General features: G+C 42.7%; 1 protein-coding gene across 4 annotated transcripts; it reads right to left on the minus strand.

The window, feature by feature from the left end:
• Positions 1-8,191: 8,191 nt before the first annotated feature.
• Positions 8,192-23,780, minus strand: ACTA2 (actin alpha 2, smooth muscle). Of its 4 annotated transcripts, XM_069459789.1 has the most exons (10): positions 23,724-23,765; positions 22,916-23,062; positions 19,769-19,919; positions 18,267-18,395; positions 15,465-15,575; positions 14,468-14,552; positions 13,911-14,072; positions 12,250-12,441; positions 10,781-10,962; positions 8,193-8,502 (listed from the first exon to the last, which is right to left on the minus strand). In XM_069459789.1, exons 3-10 carry the CDS (start codon positions 19,895-19,897, stop codon positions 8,359-8,361), a joined length of 1,134 nt encoding a protein of 377 aa, XP_069315890.1. In that variant the 5' UTR covers positions 19,898-19,919; positions 22,916-23,062; positions 23,724-23,765; the 3' UTR covers positions 8,193-8,358. The 4 variants fall into 4 exon arrangements, with proteins under 4 accessions (XP_069315891.1, XP_069315890.1, XP_069315889.1 ...); XM_069459788.1 differs by lacking the exon at positions 22,916-23,062 and having other exon boundaries at positions 23,724-23,780; XM_069459790.1 differs by lacking the exons at positions 15,465-15,575; positions 22,916-23,062 and having other exon boundaries at positions 8,192-8,502; positions 23,724-23,780.
• Between the last annotated feature and the right edge of the window lie 262 nt (positions 23,781-24,042).

A 24,042-nucleotide genomic window follows, 5' to 3' on the forward strand; every position in this document is an offset into this window, starting at 1 on the left:
TAAAATGAGAGTTTGATGAAAAAACTATGGATAATGAATGGTGCCTAGAGATAGAAAAAACTCAGTGGAAAGAGCCAAGAACATTTAGTTTCTTAGATTTCCAGAGAGTGCAGAAAAAGAAGTTATGAGTGTGCAAAACCAATTAACTCCCTTCTAAATAGCAAATTAGAAGAGAACTCGTTTTTCACTAAAAAGGTATATGGTATCCCCTAAGCGAGAGCGGCATTCTTGGCACTTTCGTTCCCTTGCAAAGAGAGGGAAAACCTCAGGCTTGAGGTAAAGTTTGAAAGGTGGTTTTTGAAGGAGATGTAGTTTTCTTATTGCCAAGTATTAACCAAATTAACCAGATTTCCCAGGAGGGCCTTGCCACGGGGCTGGACTCCTGGAGGCTGCAAACTGGTGACCTGAGCTTGGTGGCAGAATGAGCCCCCGAGGCTGTGCCTGAAAGAAGAACCATCAGAAACGCGGCCACATCGTTGAGGAATGGACTGACCAGAAAGCGGAGCCCACGCTAGCCAACCTGGAGGCCCACGCCAGTACACGCATGCGCACAACCACCAGCGTTTTTGGATACGCTTCCCTTGGAAGACCTCATTCGCTGCAGGCCGCGCCGCTCCCTCTTGCAAACGTGCATCAGTTCCAGAGCCAGGTTTACCACTTCTTTACCTCCTAAGGCAAAGATGGTTCCTTATTTATTTTCATATGTGTGTTTCTGTAGAAAAATGAACCAATGAAGCCTCAGCTTTCTTTGATTTTTAATGCTCATCTGTTTGTACACAGTGCGTGGCACCAAGCGTGCACATGTCAGGGCTGAATTGTGTCCCCCTTCCCAAATGCACATATTGTGGTCTTGAACCCCCAGTACTTAAGAACATGACTATATTTGGAAAGAGGGTCTTTAAAGAGGTAATTCAGTTAAAGTAAGGCCGCTAGAGCAGGCACTAATCCACTATGACTGGTGTCCTTATAATTAGAGAGTAAAACAGGCACACACAGAAGGAAGACGGTGCAGAGAGACAGGGGGACGACTGCCATCTGCAGGCCAGAGAGAGAGAGACAGCCCTCGGGAGAAACCAACCCTGACAACACCTTGATCTCAGACTTGTAGCCTCCAGCACTGAGAGAAAATAAATTTCTGTTGTTTAAGCCACCCCTAGTCTGTGATGTTTTGTTATGGCAGCTCTAGCAAACTAATACAGTACTTGATAAATATTTACTGAAATTGTTTGTTTTCTTTTTTCTTACAGACTGAATTGGAAGTGGCTTTCTTTGTTGTCAGGGCAGAAATCATTCTCCTCTCTGTAGACCTTGTCAGTTGGAGAAGAGCAAAGCACAATGTTTGTGGATTATTTTCTGCTACTGAAACTGTTCCTGGTTTCTTTTTAATAGGATTTTGCTTGTAGAAAGTTGACATTTTATTTGAGGCCACATTTTCGAGTTGGTTGTTTTGTTTTCTCCCAATTCATTCCATGTTACACATCACCTGTGCCGGAGACTTCATTATTGCAACGGTTTGACCTTAGACTGAGGTTTTTGTTGCAAAATCAGCTGAAGAGATCCCAAATGTGGAAAGCAGATGTTTCTCTTCTGGCATATCTTGCAGAATTATCTGGCAAGAAAATGTCTTCTGTGAAGAGAATGCTTGAGAAATGTCATGTATTTGGCAAGGATTAAGAAAGAAAGGTAAACGTTCAGCTTCTTGTTCTTCTTACAAGAATTTGGTTTGTTATTTATTGTGAAGGCAACTAAGTTGTGAAGAACTTTTCTGTTCCTTTAAAAAACTTGTTTCCTTTTCCACTATTTTGTCTCTTCTTGAGGCAAGAATATATTTTCCTTGGGGATAGCTGACAGAAACAGTATTCAGTGGCTTCTAGAGATTCTTCAAAAGATGTCTAAGAAAATATTTTTTCTCTTTTTTTGAACTATCAAAAAGCATGTCTGAGCGAGACCCCATCTCTACTAAAAAATAGAAAGAAATTAGCTGGACAACTAAAAATATATAGAAAAAATTAGCCGGGCATGGTGGCACATGCCTGTAGTCCCAGCTACTGGGGAGGCTGAGGCAGAAGGATTGCTTGAGCCCAGGAGTTTAAGGTTGCTGTGAGGTAGGCTGACCCCACGACACTCTAGCCAGGACAAAAGAGTGAAACTCTGTCTCTAAAAAAAAAAAAAAAAAAAAAAAATCATGTCTTAGTTTGGGCTGCTATAACAAAAATACTATAAACTGGATGGCTTAAACCAGGGATCCCCAACCTATAGTGAGTTGTATAATTATTTCATTATATATTACAATATAATAATAGAAATAAAGTATACAATAAATGTAATGCACTTGAATCATCCTGAAACCATCCCCCCCTCCCCGGTCCGTGGAAAAATTCTCTTTCATGGAAAGAGTCCCAGTGCCAAAAATGTTGGGGACTGCTGGTATACAGCAAAACATTATGTCTTATAGTTTTGGTGGCTGGAAATCCAAGGTCAGGGTACCAGTATGGTCAGGTTCTTGATGAGGGTTCACTTCCTGGTTTGCAGACAGCCACCTTCTGGCCCTGTCCTCACACAGGGGAGAGAGAAATCCTCTCTCTCATGTGTCAAATTATAAGGGCACTAATCCTGTTATGAGGGCTTATGACCTACTTATCTGCTAAAGGCCCTACCTCCAAAGACCATCACATTGAAGATATCTAGACCACAAGACATTCTAAAACCAAATGAAAATAATTAGATCTTTTTCTCCATCAAGGACGATTCCCCATACATCTGTATCGGGTAAGCAAGAGCTGGCAATGAAAAACTAAAACTATTTACTTGAATTATTCACTAGCTGGCTGGGTTCCAGATGTACCAATGGAATGTGTGATGAATTCATATTCTTGAGTCTGAAGAGGATATTTAAAAATTCTTCTCTGCATCTTTTTCCAGGAGAAAAAGCTTTTGTAGATTGCTCAAACAAGTAAGCTCTGTTATATTTCCTCCTAATATAAAAGCTGATAAACAAGGAAAGCAAAACAATTAGAAGACATTTGCTGTATTCTTGACTTTGGGAAAGGCCATGAGCAAACTATAAATTATATCATTTCTTGGGAATTTAGTTTCCTCATCTACAGAAATGAGGTGTGTGAATGAACTGATTTAGCAGGCTCCTTTCCACAGTAAAATTTTGTGCATATTGAAGTTCTTTCCAAGGCAATATATTATTTTTTATTTTAAAAAAATAATTTATTGAAGTGAAATTCACATAACATAAAATTAACCATTTTACAGTGAACAATTCATTGGCATTAATATATTCACAATGTCATGCAACCACCCCTCTATCTAGCTCCAAAACATTTCCATCTCCGCAGATTAAAACCCCTTCCCCATTAAGCAACTTCTCCCCTCCCCATTCCACCCCAACCTCCTAGCAACTGCCAATCTCAATTCTGTCTGGATTCATCTATTTGGGGTCTTTCATATTAATGGAATCAAACAATATGTGAACTATTGTGTCTGGCTTCTTTCCCTTAGCATGTAATTTTGAAGGTTCATCCACCTTGTAGCATGTACCAGTACTTTATTCCTCTGCATGGCTAACACTCCATTGTGTGTGTATAGCACATTGTGCTTATCCTCTCGTCCACTGATGGACATTTGGGCTGTTTCCACCTTTTAACTATTGCGAATAGTAGTGCCATAAGCATGCATGTATGTATGCTTATTTGAGTACCTGTTTTGAGTTCTTTTGGATGTATACCTAGAAATGGAATTGCAGGGTCATATAGTATCTCTATGTTTAGCTTTTTGAGAAACCTCCAAACCATTTTCCATGGCAGCTATACCATTTTACATCCCCACCAGCAATGTACAAGGTCTCTGATTTCTCCCTGTCCTATAATAGTCATCCTAGTAGATGTGGAGTATTAATAGGATCTCCCTGTGCTTCTGACGGAGCAGTATGTGATTAGCTTAATTCCTCTAAAGTCAAACTTTAATAATAAAATAGAATTGGTGATGAAGATGTCTGAGACTTTGGGAACTCACCCACTTTCATCACACTGTTAGTGTTGCAGGACACTTGTCCCAGGTCTTTATGAAGCTCACTGGAAGGAAAATTTGATCTTATCAAGGATGGTTAAGCCAGCTCTTTTGGCTGGGTAGGATTAGACATACAGAAGAGAGTACAATGAGAGCTACTAGTAATAGCACTTTAATAAAACGCTGCTTTTCACTGTCCTGGTGATGGGTACATCGAAAGCCCTGACTTCAGCATTATGCAATGTATCCATGTAACAAAACATTTCTGTCCCCTTAATATTTTGAAATTTAAAAAATAAAATAAAATACTGCTTTTGCTTTCCATTGAAGTCAATGGTTTATGCATTTGCAAGGGAGAATACTACATTGACACATCCATCTGAAATCACAAATTTATTTTGTTAAGAACGAAATGGCTAATTCTAAATTTGAAGAATAGAATTCACTTGTTTAATATAGTTTTGCCTAAGTAGGTGATGCTATTTTTTACAGGAAGGCCTAAAGTTAAATGGTTTTAGGCCATTTCTTAGGGAGTTTCAGGGTTTAGCATATGCAGAGAAATATAAAGAAGGGGAAAAAATAACTGGTTCAATGAAAGCAGAGAGAGGAATAAGGCCTAAAACTAAATGTGGAGGGAAAGACAGAAAAGGCAAGAGCTAAGAAAAATATGAAAAGAACGTATTTTGATTTGGTGTGTCTACAGTTCCACATATTTTTCTCCAAGGGTAGGTCACCTAAGCTTTAGGCCTCTGAAAAGCTGCCAATAACCACACTAAGAAGGAGCCTGTTCCATCATCAGTTTTCCTTGGGGATAGCACGTGTTACAAACCCAATCAGGCAAATATTGGGTTTATATTCCCTTCAGCCCTTCAGGGGCATGAAGTTGCTATAAGGAGAAAATTCTGGAATAGTTATAGCCTCCAAGAATAAACTAGAGTGAGAGGTGGTGGGGTTTAGATGTTCACTTTTCAGATACGAGATGAAGACTTTAACCTGGGAGATGAAATGCTCAGGATGGGCAAATGATTCAGAGACCAAATTTCTCATTCAGCATTGCCCTCATTGCTTGTCATTGGTGTCTGATTGCAAGACACACATTTCATAAAGAAAATGTTATAAATCTTACTTTGAAAAAGTGTAGCCAAGTCATAGTTAAATTCTAAAGTGTACGCATGGTCCAGTTCTTTGGGGTACTCCTTTCAGTTCTCTCTGCACAGCACACTCTCCTGTCTCTGGGTCTTTGCTTGAAACACGTCCAATGCATGCCCCACTTCCCTTCTCCAACCTCGATCCCTTGCCCTCCCCCCCTCCCCCCGCTTTTTTTTGGCCTACTCAACTCTTACTTTAGCCTCTGCATCGACACTATATTCCCAGGGAGGCAGCCTCTCCTGAGCCCTTGGCTGTAAGAGCCATACCCCAAATATCTTTTCTTTTGTAATTCATGCAATGTGCCCTGTCTACTTGTTTAATGCCATCTTCCTCACTCTACTGTTCCATCCAGGCAGAACCTGGCTTTGTTCTTTCGGTTTCTGTTACACTTCTCTCTTGTCTTAGCTTATAGTGCTCTGCAAACATCACTCGAATTGACTCAGCTCTCCCAGGAATAAACATTACTTAAACATGTGGCTTTTGTACTCTGACAAAGAAAAACCACAGTTGCAGCAGTGGATTCTGGTCAGACTGGGAGTGTGTGTTGGCCCAGACAGCCTCCTTCCCAACTACAACCAGAGATTTTTCTCCCAGCTGTTCTGTGTTGGAAATTCTAAAGAGAATTTCCTGGCTGCACAAATGATACCAAATGAAACAGGGAAATTTTTTTAAAAGCCTCTTCCCATGCATCTGTTCAGAGCAAAGGCTGCGTGATGTGAATTAATATCATTGGACACCAACGTTGTCCTCGCGTGTTGCAAAAGCCTATCCTGGGAAAAATAGAGTCATAGAAGAAGGGTGTGCCCTTCCTTTCAGGGTCTAGTTTGCTATTATTAAGGGAGAGAATAGGATTCAGAAGGTTGCCAAACCTATACGTTGCTGGTTTCATCTCCTCTGCAGATAAATTGGAGACTCACGTGAAGCTCCTCAAGGAGATTCTGCCAACTCTGCCTCTCAAGTCACTGGCCTCTTGTGGACTAAGGGGAGGAATTAATGATCTGTGACTGAGAGGAGGGGCCTTAGGCATCGAGGCTGCCTGACTCACAACGAATGAACATTTCACTCATGCACATTCGGTGGGTGGTTCTGTTTTCCCTAATTTTTGCCTCGAGGCATGCCTGTATTTTTGGGAAGCTGTTCCCAGCACCCATTCCTTTACCGGAGAGTTCGCGCCCTCTGGTGGCCAATGTGAAGTACTACAGTACAACAGACCTGTTTTACTTCAAGCAAACCCTGTAGTGATGATGGACAGCAAAGGTTGGTGATTTTTGCCTAAAATATGAAAGTGGTCTGATGGCAAGTATCTGTACTCTAATCCTTAAGTGTAAGCCTAGTGGCTGTGGAGTTTCCGTGCCTGGTAAGCGTGAATTTTCAGCTGGAAAATTTCCCTCAATCATATTACAGTGTTTCTCAAATTTTAATATGCATAAAAATCACCAGGGAAATCTGATTAAATCTCAAATTCCTGGCCTTAGCTCCAGAGGTTCTAGTTCAGCAGGCATTGGCTATGACCCAGGATTCTGTCCATTTAAAATGAGGCCTGGATGAGGCTGGCCTGTGTGGCCTGTTCTTTGAGAAATGCTGGTCTAATGGCAAAGAGCGTGGGCTGGAACCAAGCTCAAGCAGTAGCAAGCTGATACCCCCTCTGCCAGCAGCATGACACTGGGTAATACTCCTTAGCCGCTCATGACCTCACCATCAGTAAAAAGGCAGTAACAACACCAAATCCACGGGTCCATTGTAGGAGAAAATGAGATCCTAATATAGAGAGCTTGGCACAGGGCACCCGGCGCGTGCCAGTTCTTGCCGTTTGTAGTATGAATCTGAATTATCCACAGTACAGGGCCAGACAAGACTAGGGGAGCTCGGGTTTTCTGGACCAAACAGGCACTAAACCCTGGGCCCCAAGGTCTCCGCAGTGAGGTGCTGCCACAGACAGAGCCCCTCACTCCTCAGGACAGCCAGTGGCTGCCGACCCTCTCAGATGTTTCTACGCTGGAGGCCACCAAGTCTGCTAAACAGCCTGGGCAGAAGAGCACTGTGACTCTAAGACCCTTACAGGCAGGGAAGTTATTTTTTTTTTTTTTTAACATCTTTGTACCTGCAAGGCCAGATGGGCTATGGAACAGTTGAAATTGGTAGCTCCCCCATATAATTGCATTTCTGGAGCAACCTCTGCTTCCTTATCTATAAAGTGGGCTGATAATACTCCTTTCCCCACATAGTTCTCAAGAACAAATGAGATACAATGTGTGTAAGACCCTTCATTTGATGATTGACACTAGTCATCCTTGGAAGCTATTATTATCTTTCCTGTTCCTTCTGGCCTGAATTTATCCATAGTGTCCTTTTCAAAGACAGACACAGATCAGGAAAAAGAAAACAGATGGCACAGGTATGTAGTAAGATTTCAAAGTAGTATTTCTCAGTGTTTTAAAAATCCGTGTTTCCCATAATAAATTTAAAAGTCATACCTTCTTTTATATATATATATATATATATGTTTCGTATATAGTGTATTAAAAGTTATACCTTGTATATTAAAAGTCACACACATATATATGTATATTCATATATATAAGCATGGGAAATGTGTATATGGATGTGTGACTTTTAACATACAAAATATGACTTTTAAGATAAATAGTTGTTTACATATGTGTGTGTATGTGAATATATATATAAAATTGTTATTTTTGTTTTCACCATGAGGCTACCAGTACTGGGGTTATAAGTTTAAAACTATATAATCACTTTGCAAGTTATGAAGCACTGTGGATTATCACCTTGATACACTTTAATCCGTGTTAATTTTTTTTTAATTTTTCACGTATTCTCAAATTCCTCTGGCTTACGGAACTTAAGTGAAGCTTCCCATATGAATGCTGTGATTCTTTCCTTTCCCTGAGAAACAAATCCATCCTCACCGTGTCATGTTCGCAGCCTGACCACTAGAGGGAGCCACCCTGCAAAGGGCGAGGTCCACCTAACACGGGGGATCAGCCGAGTGTTAGAGTGTTGATCAGAGGCACACGCTGGCAGTTACCAGTAGCATATTTCAGATTTATTAAAAAACACGTAGGTAACGAGTCAGAGCTTTGGCTAGGAATGGTTTGGAAAGGAACTGAAGGCATTATTCCACAAAACATTCACAGTTGTGCGCTAGAGACACACAGAGAGCAGGGAGGCGCCTTAGAAGCATTTGCGGTGGACAATGGAGGGCCCGGCTTCGTCGTACTCCTGTTTGCTGATCCACATCTGCTGGAAGGTGGACAGAGAGGCCAGGATGGAGCCGCCGATCCACACAGAGTATTTGCGCTCCGGAGGGGCAATGATCTGTTGGTGAAGATGAGAGAGAAGGGTCATTAGTGCACTCGGACGGCACCTGCGTGTTCTCCCACCTCCACATGGCGGCTGTCGTTTCCTGTTCTGCGGGGACACGCTTGGCTGTTAGCTGACCAAGGGTGTGAGAAGGCTGGAGACGCAGGGATGCCTCAGTAAGGGCATGTTTTTCTGGCTTCCTTCGTGTAATCTAGTCCAAGGCCTTCCCAACTCCCCTTCCACATTATTGAGCAAAATGAACATTGGCCCGAAATCCTGCTGTGGACTCTACTGGAGAACCATGACAATGCCCCTGATTTCCGTAAGCTCTGTTTCGGAATTCAGCATGACTCATGCTTTCTGCAGAAACAAGCACCCGTGTTTCGAAGACGTTTTAATTGTGCCAGAACTTACTATGCAAGTATTATTTCCACCTAATTAAGTCCCTGCGGCTCTCTGAAATTCTGCCTAGATGCACTGTTTAACATTGAGGGACACAGGGTCCCCTTTGGGGATGAGCTCTCCCCTGCGGGAGCTCCCTCTTAAACTGCACTGGCCAGTCTTTCCCTGTGCACAGGCCTGACATGCAAGGGCATACTCCTGTTTCATACATAAATGAATGGTTTAGGCACAAAGAACAGTGAAAATTGTGGCTAAAGGGTCTAATTCCTGCTTATCCTCCAAGCTCTAGTTGAGCATTTATTTCTTAATACAAATAGCTGACATTTCCTGAGCACTGACATGTAGCAGGCCCTATGCTAAGCATTTTACATGCATTATCTCATTTAATTCTCATAACCACCTTGAAGAGTAAGTACTAAATTACTCCCATATTATATACAAGGAAACAGCAGCTGACACAGGATTAAGTAACTGGCCCAGGTCACACTGGTTAAATCAGTGTCAGACTCAATATTCAAACCTGGGTTTTCCTAGGGGTTTTTTTTTTGTTTGTTTGTTTTGTTTTTCAAATAACCTTTTTATTTGGGGATAGTTTTAGATTTTCAGAAAAGTTGCAAAGAACTCTGAGTTCCCGTGGACCCCTCATCCAGTTTCATCTTCCCCTGATGTTATCATCTTACTCTCTCAGGTTTTTAATGGTTCTCTATACTTTCTTACCACACTGGGACCCAAAGTTTCACATTCATTTCTGTTCAAGAAACCAAGTTTGGAGAAGTAGGAATTGCCCAACTCTAGCTATAGCCTGTCTCTGTTATATACACTCAACTAAGTTGGCTACTCATAAACCCGGCAGCTGCCTTCATCCTCCTGCCTCCAGTGTGGAGTAAGAGGCAGTTAGAGCTGATCAGACAGGCATCCAAGAAACACAACCCCTTTGGAAAACAGTCTCTCTCTGCTCCCATCCTGAAGCCTTTTAGGGCAGGACTCTCCAAAGCCTATCGTGGAGAGATGAGAGCGAGCATGTTTCGGTCTAGCGCACTGGCATATGTCGGCTGCATACCCTTCCCAAGAAAGAGAAGCGAGTGCACATAACAGAGAACTTGCTTGAATACTTTTTGTGTGTGTGAATTGCACTAGAATTACACCTCTCCCTGTTTCCTGTGACACAGGTCAGAGGCTCCCAGCATGGCCTTCTGACTTCAGAGAGATCATAGCCTTTGAGGAGTCACGAGCCACATGTAAGTTTGCCTCTAAAGAACGATCTCCGTTTAATCTCTGAGTTCCCTTGACTGGGTTGCAACACTCACACCATGGAGGGCTCCTGTGTGGCGCAGGGACTGAGTCTGGTTATCCCAGAGTCATTCTGTACTTTTGAGCACCTGTATCAAAAGGTGTGCCAGACAAAGAGATGAAGGTAGGATTCTAACCCGTGGCCACGGAGACGGGGTCACATTTAGCAGTGGAAGAAGGGTATAAGCTACAGAATCTACAGTGTTTAAACTGCTTCAGAAATAAGTCTGGCTCATCTGTATTTTTAAAAAATGTTCTACATGTGAGATGCACTATTTTTGTGATGAGGACAACAAAAATGTGTATTTTAAAGAGATATGAGCACATATGAAGCTCTGTTGACATTGATTGCAGCTGCAAAAGTAGCTGATAGACTAGGATAAAGACAGATCAAATTTTGCATAAAATCATTCAGTTTTTCTTATGAACTGGGTTGACTTACATCCTGTAAAGCACAGGACGGTGGATTTGTGCCCACTGCTTAGCCATAGAACCCACAAGTGCCTGTGACCAAAATATGGTCTCTGAAGAGTCCTTCTCATGTGGTTATAGGGCTGACACTGCTGGCAGCATTGCCACAGGGTCTGTCACCGAACAGTACCTTGATCTTCATGGTGCTGGGCGCAAGGGCCGTGATCTCCTTCTGCATCCGGTCGGCAATGCCGGGGTACATGGTGGTGCCCCCTGAGAGGACGTTGTTAGCATAGAGGTCCTTCCTGATGTCAATGTCACACTTCATGATGCTGTTGTAGGTGGTTTCATGGATGCCAGCAGATTCCATCCCTGGAAAAGAGACCCAGGCCATGGTAGGTAAAACCCATGTTAGACACAGAAAACGGGACTTGAGCACCTGGATGATCTTATGCTGGACAGAGGCTGAGCAGGCATAATAACGTAGGAATCACCTGCCTGGGAGACCAAAAGGCTTTGTTATCCTCCATGTCTTCCTGCCTCCCATCTACTGAGGAAGCTGCAGAGTCTCCATAGTGGGGCTCCAACATGGTATCACTGATTTTTTAATAGACTCACTATTATATGTGTTTTAAATAAGGGGTGAAGCCTCACATTCCCTGCAAAGTTCTCCCCCGGCCCAGCCCAAGCCAGTGCTGTGGCTATTGTTCAGAACTCCCCTAAGTCCCTCTTTGGCTGCTGCCTTGTGTCCACCCCTGTCTCCCATCCTCTCCCTCAGCAAAGCTAAATTGTGCCAAATCATCACAAAAATGTTCCCTTCTGTTTAGACAAAGGCTTGTTTTTATTTCCAATCTTGATAATACTTTTTTATTTGGACGTTTTGTTAATTTCTGATGTGGATCTTTTGGAAAAAAACCTTTAGGGAGCCCTTCATCTTCTGCAGTGCTTTGATATAGTAATAATGGTAACAATAATAGTACCTAATTGTTAATTACTAGCAATTTCTAATAATTAATGAATGCTTGTGTTTGCCAGGCACTGGGCTAAGTGCTCTGTATTTGTCTCATGCCATTCTCAGAGCCATCCTATGACATAAGTACTATTATAATCTTCACTTTATACATGAGGAGACTGAGGTTTGGGAGGTTACATGACTTTCCCAAGATCAAGTAGAACTAAGACTTAAACCCAGGCTCACCCCTCCCAGATCCCGCCTCTGTAAACAACTATGCAAATTTGTCTCCCAAAGTCAATGCTAATGTAGGAACAGGTTCACTGTGGCTGTTCTTCTATTTGTCTCTGCCCTTACCTTTCCCAAATTCTCAGCCTTCAGCACGCCCTCCCCACCCATCCCAGTGGTTCCACTGGGTCCTAAGCACAGACAGCATTTCATTCTTTCACCACACACCAATAATGCTTTTGGCTGGACTGCAACATAGATAGTGTTTTCCTAGAAAGAAGACTCCTTTCCTAGCTTCCTTCCATCTTCTCACCTTGAAAATGTGACACTTTCCCCTACCCTGATTTGGAAATGCTTTCGGTCTTGGGGCTCCTGTCATTTGTCACCATGTGCAGAAGGGCTTGCTTCTGCACATGGCTGGCTGGATGCGGAAGAATAGGGTGACTCCCCTTGTCAGGAAAGGAGCATTTGTTGCCTACCGATGAAGGATGGCTGGAACAGGGTCTCTGGGCAGCGGAAGCGTTCGTTTCCAATGGTGATCACCTGCCCATCAGGCAGCTCGTAGCTCTTCTCCAGGGAGGAGGAGGACGCGGCAGTGGCCATCTCATTTTCAAAGTCCAGGGCTACGTAGCACAGTTTCTCCTTGATGTCCCGGACAATCTCACGCTCAGCTGTCAGTCAGATACAAACGTTATGGCAAACATTAGGGTCTACACAGCTGGTAAAGATCTACCTGCCCTACTTCAGTCTCTCTCTCAATACATGTTCCTTCCAAAAAGACTGTCAGTTCAATATTCCACAATCCAAAATCCATGATGGTAATTACACCGTAGGTCCGCCAGAGAACCAACCCCGTTCCTAGTTCGGTGCCTTATACATAGTAGACCCTCAGTGTACATTGTCTGGAAAATGCGTAACAGGAATAAAATGAGCTAGCTAGAGAAAAGCACGGAGTAGAGAATCATTTTGTGCCATAACTTTTTTTGCAGAATAACTAATTAGCCTCTGTTTGCTGTATTGAATTTTCAGTTGACCAGGAAGTCTTATACCGAGTCAGCTCCTCACAGTTTTCAAAAAGCCTCAGAGACGGTGCTGCCTGGCCCAGGTACATTGCAGCTCAAACCCTTTGCATGTTTATCACCCTCCAGGAAGAGGCGGTGCTGGCTCAGGACCAGACCTAGTCCAGAAGGTTCATATTGAAGGAGATACGGAAGAAGTAAGCAGGCAAATGCCTTCCAGACTTCTGCTCTCTGAAGTTCTAGGCTATTGCTTATATCTAAGGAATCTTTTGGGGGTATCTTGGGATTCTTTGTGGGGAGCAGAGGAGCAATGGAATTAATTCAACTCCATATCGCAAATGGAGGCTTTACCATTGTCAGGGCTCAGATTCGGAGCCTAGAATAAACCTCAGACATGTCCAGAAACCTAAACATACAGACAATACCAAATTGGTGAGGGGAAGCAGGCAGCCGGAGCCGCTGGCACTGAAGACATCGGATCCTTCCAGCAACGCCCGCCACTGCCCTCTTGTGGAGGAAAACTGGGTGCACCAGCTTGATTAGCATCTGAAGACACGTCTATCACCGTCTACTGGGTTGGCATTAATAACGGCTAACAATTATTGAATGTTTACTCTGTGGTGGGTCTCCACACGCATTATCTCATTTAATACCCGCAACAATTCTGTGATATAGGATCTATTATTATTCCCATTTTACAAATAAAGAGGCTATGGATTAGCAAGTTTGGTTAACTTGTTCAAAGGTCACATAGCTATCGAGTGGCAGAGTTGGGACCCAAGTCCTGCCTAGATGTCTCCATGGTTGCCAATCACCTCACCACGCCATCTTCAGTCTCTGCACAATCTTTAAAAAATGTTTAATGGAGGGGATTTAAAAATGTTCAAGTAATACAACTCCGACCAGCTCATAATACTAGACGGCTATAACTGTTCTCCTCAAGGAAACAGTACAGTCATTTTGCAATTTCACGTAGCAAGAAAGAAAAGGCTGTGCTTGGCTCTGTGCGTTAGAGTCAGGCCTTGCCGTTTGCAAGTCTTCATCCCATCCTCTCCTTGGATAGTCACTGTGGTCCTGGAAGCTGCCCTACCCCCTCTGCCCTTGTCTCCCACAGGCCTCACCGGTGGTCACGAAGGAATAGCCACGCTCGGTCAGGATCTTCATGAGGTAGTCGGTGAGATCTCGGCCAGCCAGGTCCAGACGCATGATGGCGTGGGGCAGGGCATAGCCCTCATAGATGGGCACGTTGTGGGTGACGCCATCTCCAGAGTCCAGCACGATGCCTGGAGGACAGTTGAGGGGGACAGAAGTCATCACAGTGGTTGGAGAGTGGTCACTTGCTGTTTGAGCAGAAGGAAGCCTTGGGGGAGGGGGACTGTGTAAGCCTCCAAAGGGAAAGGAGGAAAGAGGGCATCTGATAGGAGAGATGAGGTGGGTCGGGGCTTGGGGAAGATGAAAAAAGAAAGAGCAGGAAGAGGGAAACAGTAGAAAAAGTCCTGCTAGAAATATGAAGTCAAGGGCTTATTTTGAAAGGTGGGAAGAAGATTTTTTAGGGCTGGGATCAGTCCTGTCGTTTCTAACTCACCCCCAAGTCCATCCCCCCCATGTGTCTGTGGCCACCAAATCGCATCACTGCTGGTGTCCTCAGTCAAGCTCCCAGTCCCTCCCAGCTACCTACCAGTTGTACGTCCAGAGGCGTAGAGGGACAGCACTGCCTGAATAGCCACATACATGGCTGGGACGTTGAAAGTCTCAAACATAATCTGCAAAGCAATCCAATGAGCTGAGTTAGTGCCTGTCTGGCAAAGAATGTTCAAGAGAGCACACCTTGTTGATGGATGTGGATGGGCCTGCCTGGTTCTGGGCAGAGGAGACCAAGGTGAAGAAGGGCCAAGGCAGCCCTGGTCACTTGAAGAGGAGAAGGTGTGGATGGACAGACCATCACCTCGGTGGCCTGACGGGATGGGGAGGGGAGGAGGAGGCAGTGTGCACAGTCTAAGACTTATCAACTATATCAAAGCCAAAGAAAAAGAGAAGGAAAACATCCAGGTTTTGATTTCTCTGGTGTAAAGAAAGAGACCTTTTAAATCTGAAGCTCGGATTGGTTGGAATTAGCCCCAGCTCTGTGATTTGTCTTAGGTTCCATTTAATCTGTTCTACTTTTGCATGTTGTTTCTGGATCAACGTAGCCCTAGAACCTGAGGCCACTCTGGCCGCAGTAGGAGGGGTCCTGATTCCTGGAAGGCAGGAACCATCTGCTGGTAATAGAGGACCATGTACCAGTGTTGTTGCCCCAGCTCATGCAGTCTAGGGACAACATTAGAGCCAGAGTCCCTCCAGGTCACTCATGAGAAGTTTGTGCAGTAGGAGGTGTCCATGGGCTTTCATTTCTCCAGCTGCAAGACCCTGCCTGGTCTATTAACCAGAATATCTGACATCGTTTGCTATAGAGCCATAATTCCCAACCATTCTTCTGCCTTCACACCTTCACAAGAGCAATAACTATCATCAGAAACAACATCTCTTGCTACTTGAGGTGATTCCCCCAAGTTCCTGGGAGGTTGCCAGTCTGTGGTGTACTGCTGGTTCAGGCCTTCTCTCTGCTGTTCTGCACACCTCTTTGTAGCAGGAGCTTCTCCAAACCCAAAAGTGCAGGGTGCTGGGTGGATATTTACCTGGGTCATTTTCTCCCGGTTGGCCTTGGGGTTCAGGGGTGCCTCAGTGAGCAGGGTCGGATGCTCTTCCGGGGCAACACGAAGCTCATTGTAGAAAGAGTGGTGCCAGATCTAGCGAGTGGGGAGACAGAGGAGAAACACAATGATGTCTGGTTGCAGGGGACTGTAGATCCCAAAAAGGGACCAGAATGAATCCACTGAAACCAGGACCAAAGGAAACGTTACAAGTACTCATTATGTGCCCACAGTTTTACAGATGCAGACACTGAAGCTCAGAGTGGGAGTATCTTACCCAAGAATTCACATCTAGTAAGTGATTAAGCAAAATCCCTAATCCAGGTCCATGAGGCAGGATGGTACACTGGTTAGGGGTACAGGCTCTGGGGTTAAATCTGGGTTCAAACCCTACTTCTTGGCTGTGTGAGCTTTGGCAAGTTTTTAACTCTTCTCAGCTCCAGTCTCCCCATTGATAATAGGGGGATGAAAAGAATTAGTGTGTACCCCTTTGGGTCTTTGTGCAAATTAAGTAAGTTGACCCTAGAGTTACTATTCAGCCCAATGGCTGGCCCAGAGTCAATGTTACTGTTATTCAACTATATCTTCTTTGCTCTCTCTTTCCATTTAAGTTACTGTCATGGGAAAATGCTTTCACTTCATACATAAAAGGATAAATGAATGTATGCATGAATAAATGAAGCTGACCTGAAAACCTAATTGCCACTTTTAATACTTCTAGAGAAATTGCCCTTTGCAGTGTATGTGGAGAACAGGTCTCCCTGCCTCTCGCCTCCACCACCCTCTTCGCTGTCTAGGGCTGGGAGAAGCTTCCTCTGTTGGCACACCCTGGACCTTCCATTCAGGGCCAGACATTTGGCCTTCATCTGTTTCCAGAAGAGCTCGTGCCTATGTATAGGGTGTTTGTGTGAATGGACTTGGGACATAAGTACATTCGTTTCATGGTTGAGCACCCTCTTTACTTCCTGGATGACAAAAAGAACAAACGATTGCAAAAGGGGCTAAATGAATTAATCTCTAAAAGCATGAACATTCTCTACCAGTACCAGGAATAATAGATTCACTCAGACTTAAAACAAAACTAAACATTAGAACTGCTGGTGAAAGTTTAAAAATTAACAAAAATAAGATCAACTTTAAAGACCTTATCTTGTCCTAGTTTCTTTGGTTTTGAATGTGTGGTTTTTAGAAAGGAAATGAGACTCCTGAAATTTCTGTTCCTTTGATGGAATAAAAGCAGCAGAATATTCAAGAAAGCCTGCCAGTCATAACAGCCAACCCTACTCTCTCTCACTCTCCCTCCCCCCCCAGAAGATACTTTGAATTTAAATCTTAGAAATGATGATTTTTTTTTGTATTAATAATCTCTCTCTAGGAGCGTACATTCTAACATGTTGTCGGCTCCATGGAGAAATTCTTAAGGAGTATTTTCCCCCTGATAATAATATCTTTTCCTCAGTGCAAACTTCATTCTTACCCAATCTAGAATCTTAGATTAAGCAAACCTAATGATGTGCAATTTTGTAGAGAGATAGAGGTTTAAGCATTACTACTGATAAATTCTAGCAACAGTATATGTTTTTCTTTTAACAACTCTCTGTGTGTGTGCGCGTGTGCATGTGTGTAGTTAGCGGATAGATTTTTTAAAAGGCCAGATGTTGTGGTTCTAATATATCTTGCTGCATTTTAAAATTTTTGTTGCTTTCTTATCATTCCTTGAGGTTTTTATCTGATCACTGGTGTCTCTAAAATGCCTAATAACAAACATTAAAATCTTAGGATGAAACCCTTCTTCTCATTAGCTCTTTTAGGGTCTGAAAGATGAGGCCTCACCTAAAGAAACAAAGAGGAATAATTTTTAAAATATTTATTTTAAAACTTTTGTCAGTGGTTATTATGCATCAATTTTTTTTAAATTTATTTTTAAAGACAGGATGTTGCTCTGTTGCCCAGGCTGGAGCACAGTGGCACCATTATAGCTCATTATAACCTCGAATTCCGGGGCTCAAGTGATCCTCCCTCCTCAGCCTCCTGAGTAGCTAGGACTACAGGTGTGTGCCACTATGCTTAGCTAATTTTTAAAAATTGTTTTTCATAGAGATAGGGTTGCACTGTGTTGCCCAGGCTGGTCTCAAACTCCTGTCCTCAAGTGATCCTCCCATCTCGGCCTCCCATGGTGCCGAGATGACAGGCGTGAGCCACCATGCCCAGCTCAGTATGTTCAGAGGCATTCAGAAATGTACCAAATCGAGAATCTTACAGTCCCCTTTTCTATAGTGAAAATTTTTAAAAACTGTCCTTTAGATATTCAGGGTGAGCTAGTGAAAAGTTTTCAAGAATGGGCTGGTTAAGGCTATTCCCAGCTTTTCAACTTCTCTTTAGCCACATTGCCCAGAGAAGAACAGCCATGCAGCCTCTGATGAGAATGAAAGGAAGGTTTATCCTCTGGGTTTCTGCTCATGCAATGCTTGCTCTAGGAGGGTAATCCAGCTGATGTGAGGAACAGACTATTAATTCCCAGCACTGGCAAAGCGCTACTGTTCTAATCTATAGTACTGTCTCCCTTTAATTAATTTATAAATCGTGGTAAGCAAGGGATTTTTTTTCAAAGAAATATTTCAGGATTTTTTTGCCAGTGAGCAATAACCCAGAATAAACACTAACAAATAAAAGAACAATTGAGTCATGTGAGCCAGATGTTTTCCCCAGCAGTAGTGTGATGTTTTGGATCAACCGCTGTGGGAATTATGCATCCTGAGGGCTTCGGCTGCTGCAAACTTGCCGTACCTTTTCCATGTCGTCCCAGTTGGTGATGATGCCATGCTCTATAGGGTACTTCAAGGTCAGGATTCCTCTTTTGCTCTGTGCTTCGTCACCCACGTAGCTGTCTTTCTGTCCCATTCCCACCATCACCCCCTAAAAAGGTTCAACACAGTAGGAGTCAGCCTTTCCCCAAACCTGATAATTGATTACAGTCAAATCACAAAAGATTAAATCAGTGAGATAGAAAGTTCCTCTTTGGGCCCCAGCAATAATATGAGTCTTACTGTCACTATGCTCTTAAGCACTATCCCATAGTTGATTAGAAACAGACCTGAATCAGCTCCCAAATAACAAGGGATGCTGTGCAAAAGGCAACTTTCCATTGTGATTTTTTATCTTCTATGTTCCTTGATGAGCTCTCTTAGGGCAGAGGTCGTGTCTGTCTTGTTCACCACTGTACCAAATTGCCTCGCACATATTTGGCACTCAGTAATTATTTTTTGAAAGAATATATAAAATTTTATATATTAGTCAAATATAATTTTGCCTCTTATATGTCCTTTAAACCATACTTTTAAAGTTGTCACCTCCCCAAAAGTATATGAATAACATTTTTTAACCATTTTAATAAAAGCATTATATCTACAAATAACCATTTGATGCTTTATTTCTAATGGATAAATCCATACCAATAAATTATTAAGACATTTGCCTAAACTAACCAGCTGCATTTTTAAAATCATTAAGATGAAGTTTAAAAAAATTCCCATTACTAGATTTTAAATTGCAGTGTTCTGTTAGAACTGCAAAGCAGCCATGGCTGCTGCAGAGCCATAAAACAGTGATCTGGGCAGAGCATCTCCGCTGCACAAAGTTCAACAAAGAGACAGGCAGATTTCATTCACTGGTAGAGGCTTCTACTACTTACTGTCACGAATATATGCCAAGCTGAGAGCCATAAACATCAATCCCATTAGCCTCAATGTGCAAAATACATTTCTGATGTGAAGAAGAATTTTTCCAAGTTTTTATCACATAGCTGCCACCTAATATTTTGTTTATGTGTAGTATGTACAATTACTATGTGGCTGTCCAAACATATTTTGTTAACAACATGATGTAAAATTACATTTTGTCTCTCAATGCTTACTTTCATCTAACATCCAGCTCTATGAGGTTGAGTGACCTGGGCTTTTAGTTTCTTTCCAAAGAGTAGCTATGGCATATAAAAGGATACTTTTAACTGTTTATGTTGATGATAATGATGGTGATGACTGTATTTGGACAAGAAGGACACATGGAAAAGGGGCAGACCTTATATCTAGTAGACATCTGCTGGATAATCTGTCTACGTTATATATGAAATAGGTATGTACTCCTGGACATCAATCATCAGAGGTATATTTTTAACAAGGTTACGTAACTTCTAGGCAGAGAGCGAAAGACAATCTGTGAATACGTGTGGACATAAAGGGACCTAATCTATAGCCCTGTTCTCTCTCTGTTCCAATCAGAATTTTGCTCACCTGATGTCTGGGACGTCCCACAATGGATGGGAAAACAGCCCTGGGAGCATCGTCCCCAGCGAAGCCGGCCTTACAGAGCCCGGAGCCATTGTCACACACCAAGGCGGTGCTGTCCTCTTCTTCACACATAGTGGAGCTGCTTCACAGGGTTCTGCAGAAGACAGGGAGGAAGCAGCCCCGGCTGTAGTGGAGCAGGTGAGGCACTTACCTGACGACTCCCACCTACAGGCTGGGTTTGAGGCCGTCCTCTGTTCTCCTAGCACTCCCCCCGCCCTCACCTGACACGGCATTTATCTCCAAGTACTGTAATTAGACTGTAAGTTTTTGATAAGCTGAAACTCTGGCTTCCATGTTTATACAACTGACCGTTAGCACGGTGATTGGCACATTGCATGTTCTCACGAGCACTTTCATGATGGACTGAGCCAGTGAATGAATGAACAATCCATAGGGCACAGACGGAAACTTCAGACTTTGAGACCAGATCTTCACAGAGGCTAGTCGCTTCCATATGTTAACAAAGCATCTAGATTTTCTTGTCTGTATCAACTCAAACACACGATTTTCTGGATATACTATAGGCTTTTAAAAATTTTTTCAGAAAGGTAGATTTTTGAGGGAGGGGCATCCTATGAAAATTTAGAAACGCTAAAATGTTCTAGTGTTTAATGTACATTTTTAAAGGAAAAATCTTTTTTGGATCCTGAGGACTTTTGTTTTACCTCCATCAAAATATTAAAATGAAGTAAAGCTTTCTAAGAAGGTGCCTTAAATTTTAGGAGTTGTGATTATTCCCCATTAATAAAAGTCACTGTTAAGCTAAAAATCCAACAAGTGAGGGTGAGTCTGATGAATTACACGTCATGTAGTAGAATACTTTTCTGCCCTTAGGAAAGAGGAGGAAAAGGATAAGCTATGTTCTTACGTAAGAATAATGGGTTAGAGACAGTAACATTGTACTATCCCATTAAAAATGTACTTTTATGTATTGCAAAAGGATTAATTATATTTACCAAGACGTTGACTAGGGTCATTTTGAAGTGGTGAGTTTTGTAGGTGTTTTCATAATTATCTTCTCTGGGTGCTGTAATATTTTAAAAATTTTCCAAATTGAACATGTATTTCTTTGGTAATGAAACATAATTTTAAATAACTCACTTTTAAGTGTGGATCCTTTGACAAAATTTGAAAGGCTGGAGCAGAAATATCCACTTACAAATTTTGGAAATCAAAGGCCTGCTAGGGGACATTTCCATCCAATGCCCTCATTTTCACAAATGAGAAAACCCAGGGGAACTGATTTGCTCGAGGGCACACAGGACATTAGAGGCAGAGCCCCAACCAGAGATCAGCTGTCCCTCGGCTACCCCCTGACTACTCCTTGGCTTCCAGTTCAGAACCTCTTCCATTTTTCCAAGCAGAATTAGATGGCGATATTCTGAAAAGGGAAAGACACCCAGAGTTTTCTACCTGGCGTTGAGATCTCAATTAGGATTTCAAGTTGAGGTTCACCATCTCTTAAATTGATTGCACATCCAAATCTAAGTATAAAAGGCCATGCTTTTAAGAAAATTTCTGGGAAGCAGGAAAAGAAAATAGCTATGACAGTTGGAGTTTTGCCATACTGCTCCCCCAAAGTCAAAGCTCCACCTTTCCAAATGCCTAGAATTTCCATAGTCGTGCTTCAAGTAGCATCACCCTTTGCAAAGAATGTAAACCTCAGTTGAGATGACATATTTTAAAATCAGGGCATGTAATATTATCTCCAACTCACAAACAAGGAAATCAAGTCTCAAGGAGTTGACTCGTTCAAGATCCTTGAATTGATACATTTAGTACAATAGAAATTACAAACCACAGTGATTACAAGCTTGGACTTTGGAGTCAGACTAGGAACATTGAGTCTAGGCTCCACCAGCTGGAATCCGTGTGATGTAGTAAGTTATTTAATATCTCTTAATCACAATTTCCTTAGCTGTAAAATAGCAATAATAATGGTAGTTAACTTGTGAATTATTTATGGAAATTCAATTTTTTAAAGAAAGCATTTAAATAATTTATGGTGGCACACATTATCAATTCTCAATAAAAGTTTTATCATTATTCATATCATTATATGATTAGTATCACTATCCAGATCTTTTTATTTCTAATCTTTGCTTTCTTTCCACACTGCCAAAGTCTTAGAATGTAAACTTTCAACGTGTGGATTCCACTTGCAAGAATGGAAAGAGGACTTATAAATGGCTTGTCCTTTCCTTTCCCAGACACTGAATTATGTTTGGTGTTCACGTGATTTGGCTTTCTTCCTAGCAGACTATGAAGCTTTAGAAGAGAGGTGAACACTAACAAGGAGACAAGGGGGAAGAAGCTGTAAGAGCCCAGATGTCTGTCAGAGGTGGCCGGCACCAAGGAATTAGCAGGATCTCTGTGTATGTGCCAAGCACACTTGCCAAACCAAAAGTAAGGGCTGAAAACAGGACAAAACATTTGGAATTAGGATGATTTCTGAAAATGGGAAGGTATAGTCACCATGAATACAAGGATATCTTTAACAAGCTTTTTGGAGGGGGCAGTGATGATTTGAGGAGTATTTGAATATACTCTGAAAAAGTAGGCTGACCTCAAGCATCAGCAAGAATGCAGACAAATAAATCTCAAAACTCAGTAAATGTATTTTTATTTGGCAAAAAAATGTCGAGGAAGAGTTTTATAATCTCTAAAATGAGTACTGTCACTAGAGAAGAAGTCTCTGTGTCCCCAAAAAGAGCCAGCTCGTGGATTTAGAACTCTTATCTAACCTGAATGAGCAGCTCAGTTTGGAGCAAAGTATTTCCTAATTAGGTAAAACACGCTCGCTCAAATGTCTGCTTTTGGAACTGCACCCGGGTCAGGGGGTTTGCTCCAACCGGCTAGAGGCTAGAGTGCATCGTGTGCCAAAAATGAGTCGTTAGTGGGAGGGGAGGGAGAAAGAACATCACAGTTCCCAGCTCACTGGTCTTGAAATGCAAACCATATTTAGTCATGAATCACAAAATGCAAGGAAAATCTCAGCATGAAAACCCCAGTCTGGCTTGAAGCTGCCAAGCTGTGATTTGCAGTAAGTTCAGCCTGGGCTGGCAGGGCTGGCCTTACAGTCATGCTTGCCTCGCCAGGCTGAGGGGAACTTGAAGCTGAAAGAAATGCAAACCAGACATCCCTGTGGCTGAGACACACACAGCTGTCAGATGCAAGCTCTGCTCCCTCCCTCTGTCTTTGCAGAGAATGTTTCAGTTGATCACCTGCTGTGCTCCGCTGCAAGTGACCAATGATGCAGATCCTAACATGTGAGCTCACAGATACACTGAAGAGACACATATTTCCAACATCAGACACTACCAATTAGAACCAGGGAAACCCAGAAGCAAATACACAAATTCAGCCAAAATCACAGACTAGGCAACCACCCTCTGTTCACTTCCAAAATCCACTTCCAGACGCCTTATCTGCACCGGAAGTACAGTCCAGTAAAAAATCCCCACACCGAATCTGAACCACAAACAAATCCCAAAGTTTCCAGTGCCTAAATACAAAAAAAACAAAACAAACAAACAAAAAAAAAAACCAACAAAAAAACCTGTATCATTTACTGCAAACAGCTCACATGCATACCTATCATGTGCTGCAAGGTCCGGGCTGCTGATTTAGTATAAACAGACGTCACAGGTGGCAAGCATGAATAAACTTTGATTCCATCTTTTTCTCTACCTCCTCCACACACCAAACTACATGTTAGTCTTGTCTTTAATGTTAGATCATAAAGCCAAAAGCCACAATCATTTCAGTAGTACAATCTTCATTCAGAACTATCAGTGCATGAGTTCAGCCAAATCTCTGCAGACAATATCTTATTATACTGGGTAATAAAAGAGCCACTTGAATCTGTAAGTCATATCCCTGAGCGGGAGCCACTTACCCTGACAGTACGTGGCCGGGCTGCTCCAGCTGGATGGTGTTCAGGGAGGCTGAAGGCTGAAGGGTTATATAGCCCCTTAGCCTGCTCCCCTCCCACTTGCTTCCCAAACAAGGAACAAGGACAGACTTGAGCCCATCGTTCAGTCTAACACAACCATATAGGGACCTCAGCACAAAACTCTCTAATCTGGGTGACCGGAGGCCTGGGTCTCTTCCACTGCATTCCACTGCTCTGCTCGAAACGGGAGGCAGCTCAGCTGCCTGCGGGAGATAAACACTCCAAGCCTTCAGAACAACTGCAGAAATGCCCAGAGATACTG

The sequence above is a fragment of the Eulemur rufifrons genome, chromosome 28, assembly GCF_041146395.1.
Source record: "Eulemur rufifrons isolate Redbay chromosome 28, OSU_ERuf_1, whole genome shotgun sequence".
NCBI lineage: Eukaryota > Metazoa > Chordata > Mammalia > Primates > Lemuridae > Eulemur > Eulemur rufifrons.

Coding starts and splice junctions, on each gene's coding strand:
- ACTA2 (XM_069459788.1), bottom strand. CDS start 19,897: ATGTGTGAAGAAGAGGACAGCACCGCCTTGGTGTGTGACAATGGCTCC. Junction 18,396..19,768: donor TGGGACGTCCCAGACATCAG/GTGAGCAAAATT, acceptor GAACCTTTTTAG/GGGGTGATGGTGGGAATGGG. Junction 10,963..12,249: donor GTTCCAGCCATCCTTCATCG/GTAGGCAACAAA, acceptor TCTCTTTTCCAG/GGATGGAATCTGCTGGCATC.